General features: G+C 37.5%; 1 protein-coding gene across 3 annotated transcripts in view; it reads right to left on the minus strand.

Annotated features, from left to right (window-relative positions):
• Positions 1 to 4,406: 4,406 nt before the first annotated feature.
• Positions 4,407 to 13,246, minus strand: part of alk (ALK receptor tyrosine kinase) — a 496,326-nt gene continuing 487,486 nt past the window's right edge. For all 3 annotated transcript variants that reach the window (XM_048191592.1, XM_048191594.1, XM_048191593.1), the window contains exons 26-29: positions 8,710 to 8,811; positions 8,420 to 8,554; positions 7,880 to 7,970; positions 4,407 to 7,622 (exon numbers count right to left, since the gene is read on the minus strand). In XM_048191592.1, coding sequence (XP_048047549.1) covers positions 6,663 to 7,622; positions 7,880 to 7,970; positions 8,420 to 8,554; positions 8,710 to 8,811 — 1,288 coding nt within the window. In that variant the 3' untranslated portion in view covers positions 4,407 to 6,662. The remainder of the gene's footprint in view (positions 7,623 to 7,879; positions 7,971 to 8,419; positions 8,555 to 8,709; positions 8,812 to 13,246) is intronic.

Raw genomic sequence — 13,246 nt, forward strand, 5'->3', positions numbered from 1 at the left:
GCAACAGAAAAAAAGCAAATGGATCACTGCAATTCACAGAAACATCTGAACTCCAGGCAGAGAAACATGGATTTGCAGTTATCATTTTGTGTCAAAATGTTGGATTTTGAGGTAAAATCATACCGTATATTGTATTGTTATATATTATGTTGACAACTCATCAATTAAATATTTTCGATCTTATATTCTGCATAATTGTGTGTTTTTAAATAAACAACACTGACAAAAACTATAGGCCTACTATAAAACTATATGTTTTAGGGCTGGACAATATGACGATATAACATTGATATAAGTGATTACGCGGATTTAAATCTACCTATATTGTAGTTAGGCTATATAAAATATTCACATGCAGATTTGCTTTATGTATTTCCCCACCGTCGAAATCAGGCACATATAAATGTCATGAAACACGACTCCTGGCTGCATGTCAATATCCATGGATTAGTTTTATTTGACAAGTTGTAAGGAACACATTCAATTCCAACATTTAGTGTAATTCGTTAGTTTTCTCAGTTTCCCCTGTTAAATTCAGTCACGCAGCAGGTTCTTTTGCCACAGTCCAGCTGAGGGAGCGCGCTTTCGGCGGGAAAGTGACGTCGATGCATATTCCAGTCCTGATCCAATTCCTACTTTCAAAGTCCTGCATTACAGTAAAAGGCATTTTATTTGTTATAAAAAATAATTCTCATTAAGGGCTAAAACTCTTCAATAGTCTTGTGCTGACCAATTAATCTTTGACAATGTGTTGGTTTAAAAAAAAAAAAAAAAAAAAAACTGTTTAGTAATGAACAAGCTTAGAAAGTACCCACTGTAAAAAGCAATCAGATTGAGCTTTTACATAATATTTTCCATCAAGTAAATTGAGCTACACTTATCTATTCTTCAGTAGTGGCCTTCAAAACCCCATTTTTACACAACAGTGCAAAAGTTTCAACTTAGACAGAGTTGTTTTATAGGGCCTCATTTATAAAATGTTGTGTGGAACACAGCCCTACATTTGATCTTACAATCATTCTCATATGCATATGTGTGATTTAGAGAATGAACGCATGCACAAAAAACATGTACACCTCTCTTTCAGATGTGAATTTTATAAATCACAAATGATCTTGAAATTGTGTGGAGCTGAGTGGTTTCAGGTTTCAGGCCTTGTAAATGCCGCCTAATTAATGTCATTAAAATATAAAATATTACCAGTCACCAAATCCTTTACTTGAGAATTGTGAGTGGCAAGAATTGATTAGCAAATTGCTTATATTTCCAAATATCTGCCACAAGGAAAAGTGTGTATATGTGTTTAGACCCTAATATGGTATTAAGCACTTTTCCACATCAAAGACCGTTTTTTTTTAATAAATATGAACATTGGATTTTATTGTATGCACACTCTAAGTTCAGATCTGTGTATATATGTTATATAAATGAGACCCATGCTGGACAACATAATCATGTCCTCTTTTCTCTAATTTTTTCCTTCATTCATACCCAGTTGTGAACAATTGTAAATTCCTTAGGACTCCCAGGATACACAAGTACCTTGCTTGCCTGGCCATGTGTCTGAATCAAGAAAATAGTCACAAACAAATGATATATCTTTACATACATATAAACTTGCATCCCCCTTTTTGGTCTAGGGGTGGCAGGAAAGTAACATATTTACAAGAAAGACAACATATTATTATGATAAGATGGTTCATGCTTCAGGAGGGGGTTAAAAATGTTTTTGTTTTTTCTCAGATCTTTCCCAGACAGCAACATAGTGGCCCAGATCTAACTGTACATGTGGTTTACATGCGGACCAGATGTGGGCCGGATCTGGCCCGACACCATGTTGCTGTCAGGGTTTGATCTAAAGGACAAAATGAAGCTCATGCAAGTTACATATGAACACGCCCATAGATTATGGAAAAACATATTGAGGACAGCAGCTTTCCTTTCTGTTCTGACATTTATTCTATTCTTGACATTTATTCGACAGTGCTTTGATCTGCCTGCATTGACACTATTCTTTAAGAGCTGCTGTGCAGCAAAAATTATATACCAGCTATCAATGTAAAGCTGCTTTGACACAATCTGCATTGTAAAAAGCGCTATATAAATAAAGGTGACTTGACTTGACAGCCTCAAGACCACGCCAAATGCTGTGAGTGAATGTTAGAAATCAGTATTGATGATAGAACATTGTGCTTGGTACGTTTTTTGTCTTCAAACCAAAGTTGGGTCTTCAGCTCACAAAGTTTAAATCCCGTCTGGCTAGCGCTCTTCCCATAATGTTTATGCATTAGGTCAGTAAGTGGAGAGTAGGCAGTCTTTTGTGGCTGTTCAAACTATGCATTTTCGACTACCTCTGGAAGTGGTCGAATGTGTACAAGCTCAAAATGTTTACACCTGTATTTAATGTTGTCCACATGTGATCCGATCGACCAAAACATCTTAATACCGGGTGTAAACAGGGCCATGCTGCAGAGATTAGCTCCAACCTTTCCCAACACAATTGCCTGGAAGTTTATAATTCTGAATAAATGGTTCAGGTGTGTAATTAGAATTGGAGATAAACTCTGCAGGATAGTGGCCCTCCAGAAACAGGATTGGACATCTCTGTATTAAGGTATACATGAATGCATGGTTGAAAGTTTAACATTTCAGAATCTATGTGTTCAATGCCTAGGTTAATCTGGAAGTGGTTTGGAAAGTGAATAATCCATCCATCCATTCTCCAAACCACTTTAAAGTTGCAGGGATGCTGGAGCCTATCCCAGTGAAGGCAGGAAAAAACCCAGGACAGATGGCCAGTCCATCACAAGGCTAACACACACAGTCACACCTACTGACAATTTAGAGCTTCAGCTACGCTGCATGGCCTCGGATTGTGGGGAAAACCAGAACACTCAGAGGAAAGCCACACCAAAGCTCTCTGAGAGTTCTAAAAAAAAAAAAAGAAAATGTTGAAAGTTCAAAATTTTGAAAGAGGACTTTTGGGGAGTTCAGAAAAAGTAACAACTATCACAACAAGCTTATGCCCCCTACAAGCATGCCTTCCCAAGGCTCTTTATTCTGTGTGTTCCAGACTGTCAGGACCTTCTGCACCGACTTCAGAACCTTAAATTAAAAGGCTCCAAAATCTGTGTATTCCAGATTGTCAGGACCTTCTGCATTGACTTCAGAATTTTCACTTCCAAGGTACCTTCATCTAGGTGTTCAACATTTCAAGGACCTCAGTCCTTCTCAGTGCTCTAGAAGTTCAGCATGCCCCGTTCAAGGCTGTTGAAACAGAATCCAACTCCTTTCTCCAACTGCAGCATACTGTAGCCCACCACAACCGGTGGAAGATGTCATCTAATCAGACTGACCATGAGGAACGTAATAATCATGTAAAACAAACAATTGAAACTTTTGTCAGGCTGGAGGTTGACTGTCGGAGGACAGCTATTTCAGGTGTCTCCAGAGATGTTTAGTTTGCTTCAAGTCTGGGCCACTCATAGATGTTTACAGAGTTCTGCCTAAGCCAATCTTGCATTGTCCTGTTGGAAGGTAACATTTGGCCCATTCTGAGGCTGCATGAAATAAAATAATACCAAATGCTATTTGGTAGCATTTTATTTTACAGTCCTGTTTCGCATAGACATAGATATGTACTTATAATGACACTAACTGGGTGAAAAAAAAGAAAAAAGAAGTCGTCGCCCAGTCCCTGCCTCTGAAAAACACCCCAACAGCATATTTCCAACACTGTGCTTCTTGAGCTTTTTGAGATTCATCAGATCACAGAATCTTGTTTCTCATAGGCTGAGGGTCTTTGGGTACACATTCCAAGGAGGCTTTCATGTATCTTCTCCGAGGAGAGGTTTCCATCTGGTCACTCTGCCATAAAACCCAGATCGGTGGAGTGATGCAGTGTTGGTTGTTTCTCCCATATAAACCATATGATCTCTGGAGCTCAACCATAGTGACCATTAGGTTCTTGGTCGCCTCTCTTTTTAAGGCCATCCTTCTATTGCTCAGTTAACCAGGTGGCCAACTCTAGGAATTGTCTCTTTCTTGTAACCCCTCCGGGGACAGAGAATGTTCCATCTGCCACCCACTCCAATCAGGCTAAGAGAGGATCCGTTTAAGAATCATGGAGGCTACTTTGCTCTTAGGATCCTTTAATGTAGCATTTTTGTAGCCTTACAGGCTGTTCCTTTGACGCCATGGCTTGGTTTTCACTCTATGTGTTTTCTGCTGTTAGACCTAAGAGGTGTACCTCTGTTTGAAAGCCTGCCTATAATTAATTATTACTTGTACTCAATAGTCATGATTGTCAAAACCATGTTTCAGCTTGTCAACGTCAAGTTCTGTGATTATGTTATATGATTATTCTGATTATTCTTAATACACATTTTGTGTTTGGGAGCAATGGCAAACTTATTAAATAGTAATTTATTAATTTTTCAGATCTCATCATTGAATGTCAAATTACAGAGATTAACAGATACATGATACAATAAGGTTTTACAACATTTTTACAAGTGTGGTCACTTTGTCATTTGCGATAAGCAAAATAAAATAAAATAAATAAAATAGCAAAAAAAATCCTTAATTTTCATCTTCATGCAATACAACTCAGATTTCTCTACCTTCCCTAAACATATCAGACAGCTTCCAAACCTCAGCTGTTAACTGACCAAGTAAAGCCAAAAATATTTCTCTCTCAAAAATGTAAAACAGCATTTTACATTTAAATATACCATTTATGGTAAACAGAGTAGCATCAGAGCTAACAAAGTGTCTATGACATGGTAAATTATGATATCATAAAGTCAAGAGGGATATAAATGAATCAACATTTTAAGAATATTTCAGTTATTATTCTGTGATGGTATTAATATAGAACTTTCTATGAAGGTTAAAAATAAAGATAAAATTATTATTGAAAATTAATAAAAATAAAGACAAAACATTTTTTTTTCCCACGAGACCACTATTTAACAAAAAAATTGTGTAAAAATTGCCACAAGATATTCCTTTGTAAAACCCTCACTATCAAAGACACTACAGCAGATCTTTCTGATAGTATAAAAAGAATGTCTCAACATTTGCTTTTGAAATAGCAGCTTGATAGAACTTAACAGTAAGCAATATGACTGTAACAATGACTGTTTAGACATTAAAGTGACAAATTATGTGAAAATGAATTTTCCTCATCAGTACGCTTGAAATTCCAAAGTCCTTTACTCAAATAAACAAGAATCGATGGAGCATGAAAGACAGTTCGATGTTCTGCGCAGTTGTAAGGCTCTTATGTACACAACATCATTTTTTTTTTTTTTTCAATGTCAGTGCCAAACAGTTAACTAAAGGAATGATGGATATTATTTCTAAAAGTACATTGCTGAATTTTTTTCTTACACAGTCAGAGCTAACGTTTCATATAGCATAAACTCAAAGCTCTTTCACAAGACTCCTGTCAACATTCCCTAATGCACTGAACTCTTTAAGTGAAACATCACATCTACAGCATCATACTGGTCTTGTGTTGTATGCAAGTCCAACTTTACATGCTCAACGTTCAAACAATTTTAAAGCCATTTTCTCCTGACATTTCAAAATGCAGTTTATGGTTACTGAACAATTTGCGAGATGTATCATTATGTGGGTGGTTTAGGTGTACTAGATGCATGGAGTACAGAACAATGCCAAAGGCTGTTCCTTGCTGAAAAGAACATAATTTGATATGATTTTGAAGCTGGTAGGCTGATGCCTTTAACCAAACTTCCTTTGCCAACTAGCTTTACCAGAAAGACCATGCTGGTCGATAACCTTCACCAACTAAGACTTGATGGTGAACCTCTTGGCAATGTTGGTTCTCTGATCCAGACCAGCACCAAACCTGAAAATCAATGCTAGCTTAAGCTCATCTTCTCAACTAGCATATCGTGGCATTCAGGATTCAGTCTCAAAAGACAGGAATTTCCTGTTATAAGCTTAAATAAAGATTGCCGTGACATGAGTCCTGTGAAAGAGCCTTCACTCACTGGTCCTTAAACAGTTGCTACATCTTTCTATTCCAACACCATAGCAACAGTTTTTCTCATTGCAAAAAGCCACCAACAGTTTCACACACACTAGCCATTAGATATTTCAGTAATTCAATATGTTTGACGATAGATGAAAACTGCTGCGTTTAAAAAAAGCCAACCAAGTCCAAGAGTGAACAAAATGATAAGTAATGAATGGGGGGGCAGTTTGCTTTCTGAAGCACACCCATTAATAATTTACATGACCTCCAAATAATAAATTAACAAATGAATAAATAAACAAGCAGGCAAGCAAACATCAACAAACCCGTTTTATTTTTTTTTCTCCCCCATTATGGAAAAATATCACTGTTATAATAGAGTCTTTTTCACAGAATTAGTCCTTGTGAGAGCTTAATCAGTTATTTTTTTGTTTCAGAACTTTCAGAAACTCAACAGTCTTGTTTCATCCAATCGACAATCTGTTTCAATGACTGATTCTTAGGGAAAGTTTTTCCGAGTTTCCAGTGCCAAACCTTTCCAGTTACATACTCGTGGCTGAAAAGCACAAAGGAAAAGCACAAAGGGGCTTGGCAAAGGTGGACGTAGATGGACAGCACAGTGTTTTGCAAAGTGGGCACTGATAGAGAGCGTGCACGGTTACAGCACAGTGGCGTTGTGTCCTTCCATTTTCGGGAGTCTGGAGTCCTGCACTGTACCCATGGTGACCAAAAGCGGGCGGCTGTCCTCGGAGCCACTGGCCCGAGCCAAAGAGATAGGCCTTTGCTGGCCAGGATGTGGTGGGGGAGGCTGGGTGCCCGGCATGGGCTCCATGGGGAGGCCCTGTTCCTGGTAGCCATACCCGATGTTCCCACATGGGAAGCGGCGTAGTCTGTAGAGCGGAACCGGTGCTAGGGTGGCCGAATCCAGGAGTAAAGGGGTCGGGGCAGGTGGAGGAGGAGGGGGCAAAAGCGGTCGACACAGGCCTTGCTGCTGTTGTTGCTGCTGTTGCTGTTGGCGCTGGAGTTGTTGTTGGTACTGCTGCTGTTTGTGCTGTTGCTGCAGGCCCAATGCTTCAGCTACTGTCACAGTCCGGCCTGCTTGTTCCTGCCCTTCACCTGGGATCCTCGGGCCACTCACCTGCCTTTGTGCCTGGGCCTGCTGCCTCTTCTGCTGCTGCTGTAGAAACCACGAGCCATAGGTAGGGTTCCACAGGTTGGTGGGCTTCCCGTTACGACTCTCTTTCTCTGAAGGGTGGGCCTGCATGAAGCCCAAATTCACATGCCCTCCATCCTGGGTGGTCAGGGGAGTTGTAGAGGAGGGTTTGACGGCTGGTATGGGGGCAGTGACTACTGGAGGTTGGAGGTGGTGATGGGGATGAGGCTGAGATGGGGGAGCAGGTGGTAGTTTGTTGTCAGAAGAGTGGCTGGCCATGAGAATGACCTCCCCATCTCGCTTAGCCTGATCGGAGTGGGCGGCAGATGGAGCATCCTCGGTGCCCTGAGGGGTTACAAGCAAGGAGGGTGCAGAAGGGTCTTCGGGACGCATGGGTACCCTCTCTTCTTCCTCAGGGATGGGGCCGTACTCGACAGGCAAAGGCACATTCACCACATCTGGATCCTAGGGGAATTGAAAAGTCTGTTATCTATCCAAGCAGTCAAACTTGCCCGTTTTACAGGTGATGAAAATTGTTGGTAAGATCAAGGCTTTAATCAAGGCTTATATACTGTATACTTGGGGAAATTCCATGCATACTGAGAGAAGTATACATAATGCATATCGCAATATTGGAAATAGTATGCATACAGTAATATATGCAACTTCTAACAAGACTACTGTTGTACAGCATGAACAGACAAAGTTTTCAGATATAGTACCTGTAGACAATAGTCAATCCTCTCCAGAATAGTTGAGAAGTTTGGTCTGTCTTCTGGCTGATGCTGCCAACTTTGTGTCATTATCCGATACCTATTTTACAAAAAAACATTTGTATTCTGTTCTTTTTCAGTTTAATCTTCACTAGATATCATAGAATCACTGTCTCAATTGAATGAGAATAGGTTTTTATAAATTTCAGAGATAAAATAAGCCTTTTCCAGTTTTATTTCAAAGATCAGCTCACAAGACCTGGTTAAATTAGAAACTGAATTAGATCAACACTCCAGCTAGGAAAGTTTGATTATTATTTGATTAGTATATTTTCAGAGACAGAAAAGATAAATCAGTGAGAAAATGAATGAGGAATGAAAAATTGAGAATTGGAATGCATATGCATCAGACAATGTCAGATTATTGATATTTAAGAACATAGTGGAACAGAGAACATATTTAAGAACATACTACTGGCCAACATTTAATGCAATATTTCTGTTATATGGAGCGCTGCATAAATATCCTGCATATTTGAGTCCACTCACACTGGCCCAGGGCAGTTTTTGGGCGGGTCCATTCGGCCTCCATTAGTAACAAATTCCAGCACTTCTTGGTTACTGCGACTTGGGTATGGCATATAGCCCAGCGAGAAGATCTCCCACAGCAGAACACCAAATGACCTGAAAAACAAGTCAGAAGGAGGGAAAGTGAATGGCAGAATGAGACGAAAGCATAGTAATTACAGAAAAATATTATTACGGTGTGAAAAACAGTGAGGTTGCGATAGCATATGAAAGAACTCAAAGCAAATATGTAATTATATTACAGCGCTCACCATGTGTCTGTTTTCGAGGTAAAGATTCCCTCCATAAAGGCCTCAGGAGGCATCCATTTGACTGGCAGCATAGCACGGCCTCCTTTCCTATAATAGCTGGCTCTGTGGAAAAACACATGCCCAGACAAAAAAAGAGACATTGTTATGAATGCCCACAGTAGACAGAAGCAGAGTGGAGTGACTTATTAACTCCAGTCGCAGATCTGAGAGTGAAAAATCACGGGAAAAATGAAAGGAGCAGAAATTGCATGGGAAGACATAAAAGAGAAACTCCATGTGTGACTTATGCAAGGATGGAATTCATCACTGTGTTCTCTTGATCTGATCCTTAGTCACTAAATTGTTCACTAAATGATTAATTGTGTGCATATGGCTTGGCTTTGTGTTAAAAGAAAAAGCAATATTCTAAAATAATTACTATTCATTTAAAATGGGAGTGTATTGCTTGAATAACCTAATTGTTCTCCTCCACCAAGACAGAATTAAAGAGACAAGTTTTCTTAAACAGTTTATGGAAAGTGACTGACCTAGTTCATTTGAGATGCATTGCTTAATTTGCATGTTTTACTCATGGTATAAAATATGCAGAATGTTCTAGACAAGCAAAGTAAATTAGCTAAATGTTGAATCTACACCCAGCAAATAGATTTTTCTGTCTTGGGTCCTAACCATCAATCCGCCTGTTTTTTTTTTTTTTTTTTTTTTTTTTTAGGGTTTGGGTTAATGGAAAGTGACTGAGTTCATTTGAGTTGCCTTGCACTCTAAAAAGAAATTCAGTAGACCTATTACCACATCTTAAATGAATGCATAGTTACAAGTTAAAAATTCTAATTTATTGATTTAATTAAACATTATTTTGATGAGTTCTGTTGACATAAAATTCTAATTTATTATAAACAGAAATCTGTGTTAATTGATTAAACAAACAAACAAACAAGCAAGTAAAAAGTAAATAGTAGTACCTTAATGTAATTGTCTTAACTTTAAAAATGTGGCAGTTCACAGCATGCTTAGCACAGGACTGGATAAGGAGAAAAAATACTGAAATTAAGTGCCATTTCATGTGTTTTTCAGTAAAGGGAAAGGCCTGTAAGTGTTTAATGATGTTATGTTTGACATTTAAAAGAGTTTGAGTTGTTTTTTTTTTTTGTGGTTTTGTGAAGAGTAGTGATTGTTGTTAGGTTGAGGTTGAGTACATTTAGGGTAGGGACTATATTGACCAGCATTGACTGTGCTAATTCCAGTAAGAAATATTATCAGTAACACTTTATTTTAGGGTTCAATTCTCACTTAACTAGTGTCTTATTAGCTTGCATTTTACTAGTATATTGGTTGTTTATTAGTACTTATAAAGCACACCTTATTCGGCATGACCTTATTCTACATCCCTTAATCATACCCAATACCTAAATTTAAATGCTACAAAAACTACTTTACTAACTATTAATAAGCAGTAAATTCAGAGTTAATTGAGGCAAAAGTTGTAGTTTATAGTGAATATGTCTTCCCTATACTGAAGTATTACCATATTATCTTACGCTGCCATTAAATTTACACGTTGAACAAGTTACATTTAGCATGTGCTATGCTAGCTGTTAATTTGAACTCAAATAGGTAAGATTAACTGGCTCCAGGGCCACCACTAAATTATGTTGAAATTAAATTAGTTGGAAAAACTCAATTTTTTTGAGTAATCAGCTTGAACATTTGTGTTTATGCTACAAATTATTAAATTCTTCTAATGTAGTAATTAGTTGATTAAACAAATTCATCAGAAGTTGCATAACTTAAAAAGTCAACATTTGTTTTTAGAATGTGATTAATCATAAAATAAAATATGCAGTTCTGGACAAGCAAAGTCAGTTAACTAAATGTTGAATCAACTTCCAGACAGTTTATCTGTCTGTCTTGGGTCCTGATCATCACACGTTCTGATTTCAGAAGGGTAAGTTAAGGTAAGGATAGATAGGGTTTCTGGAAAGTGACTGATATTGTTCATTTGAGATGCCTCACTTAATTCACATGTTTTACTCATAAAGTATGCACAAGTTCTGGACAAGCAAAGTAAATTAACTAAATGTTGTATCAACTTACAGACAGTTTATCTGTCTGTCTGATCCTGATCATCAAACGTTCTGATTTCAGAAGGGTAAGTTAAGGTAAGGATAGATAGGGTTTCTGGAAAGTGTCTGACATTGTTCATTTGAGACGCCTCACTTAATTCACATGTTTTACTCATAAAGTATGCAGAAGTTCTGGACAAGCAAAGTAAATTAACTAAATGCTGAATCAACTTCCAGACAATAGATCTGTCTTGGGTCCTGAAAAAATGGGTCCTCAAATCCTAATCTCTAATCCTAAAAGTGGCAAATTAGGGTTAGGTTGTTAATGTTAGACCTAGTTCATTTGAGATGTCTTGCTTAATTTTTTTTTTTATTATTATTATTCTATGGTATATTGGTATAATTATAGACTAGTTAAGTACATTTCCTGAGATGATTAAAATGAAACAAGACAATTGTTTCCCCATTCCTACTAAAGTGAATCTAGTAGTCATAAAGCAGCTGAAGGCTGAATCTAGCCACTAAATACAAGTAGGACTAGTTCTTAGAACAACATCCTAGTAGGTCCTAGAACAACATTTTTATCAATCAAATTTTTGGGTTAAGATTAGGGCATTACAGGATAGCAAAATTAGATTAAAGCTAAGCTCAGGGTTAGGGTTTAGCCTATGATACTGATAAAAATATTGGTTCAGAATCAAAAAAAAGGATGTTGATCCAGAAATATGTTTTATTAGAGTAAATCATGCCTCACCCACTAATACCAAGACTGTACCTTAACAGAATTCACACATGTAAGATATATTTAAATTTGGATGCAATGTGCCAAATTTAGTTTAATGGCACAATGCAACAACTATGATCTGCACTGTGCTTTGGACACTATATGTGAGATACTTTATTTGCAAACAAGTAAGTGTCATGTGAAGGTACAGTAGTAGCAGTAACAGCATTACAATTTAATTTAGGTAGATTTTATCCAAAGTGGAAAAATAAAAAAGCATAATCAGATTTTAGCTGCTAAAATATTCAACATCCTGTCTGCAATTTTTCATTAGATTAATATTTACTGAAGCAGATCCCAAACTGTGCCATGCATGAAAATAATTTGTTTTAAATCTCTATAACACTGTTATAACACAGTTATTATTTACTTATTACAGTTGACAGAAAAATTAATTCTGTCATCAGTTTGTGTATGACTATGTATGACTTAATTTATATGGTGGAACACAAAAGGGGATATTTTGAAAGATGTCTCCTTGTTGTTGTTGGGTCTCAAGTCTCAATGATATATTATGTGCCACGTTGCAAGAAAAACCTTAAAGGGATACTTTTAAGGTTTGTCTTGCAACTTGGCACGTAATATCATTGAGACCTGAGATTCAGCAAAAACAACCTACTATAAAAAAACAAAACAAAACAAAACAAAAAAACACCTCAAACAATCCTGGCAACCTCCCAGAACCCCCTTATACTGTGTAGGTGAGTTCTACACAGGCAATCCCACAAATTTATTTTATTATTGTTATTATTATTTTTTAAATTAATAATAATACAAATGTTGTTTTACTGAATGCTATATCTCAATGTCTTATCTGAGAGACTTTCCTCAAATTTATCATGGTTCGATCACTGTGAGTCTGAAACCGTTTTCCTCACCCAGAGCTGATGTTATCAAGATCTATTTCCAAAATCTGACTCTCTGCTGACAACAGTGGAAAAGAAATAAAGTGTGAGAAAAAGAAAAACGACAGACAAATAGGTCTTTTTTTTTCCTTTTTTTTTTTTTGCTATCAGCCATCCAGAGGTTGCTAAAGCAATAATCTTGGGATGGTATTATGCTGAGCATTTATCACAAAAAGAAAATGAGAGGCTGAGGCTGAAAAGATATAATACCCACTATCTCCTAAACAAAAGCGTTTGCACTTTTGACAAAATCTTGATGATGCTGGTCTTATCGGGCTTTGGTTCTATATAAACTAGTGTGCAGCCTTCTGGGATTGTGGCAGCAAGGCCTGTTCCACCTCCTGCATGAAAACACACCTCACACACTAACATTACACTCATGTTTCCAGCAATCTCACTCATGCGAATGGACCTCATATGCCAGGACTCAAGGGAAACCAACAATGAAACCCTTTGAAGTAGGAAATCAAGAAGATCACAGAGAACCTTTGTATTGCTACTGACTCTCTGGTCCCTGGTGGGATGGTTTGCTGCCACAGTCATGGACATGGAGGAAAAAAAATATAAGCCAGTGGAGGCAAAGTTTGGGATGTTGAAGATACTAAGTTCATAAACACAATTTATGAGATAAACCAAAATAAATTCCTCACCATATTCGCATTTCGAATGTCAGTAAAAATAAGAAAAAAGAAAAACAAAAGTACTGTATGGGTATGGCTGCTTACGAACACCAATTACTTGGATGACCTGCTACTTATGACGAGAGTCTGAAATGTGCATCCAGC

Source organism: Megalobrama amblycephala, linkage group LG5 (genome assembly GCF_018812025.1).
Source record: "Megalobrama amblycephala isolate DHTTF-2021 linkage group LG5, ASM1881202v1, whole genome shotgun sequence".
Classification (NCBI taxonomy): Eukaryota; Metazoa; Chordata; class Actinopteri; order Cypriniformes; family Xenocyprididae; genus Megalobrama; species Megalobrama amblycephala.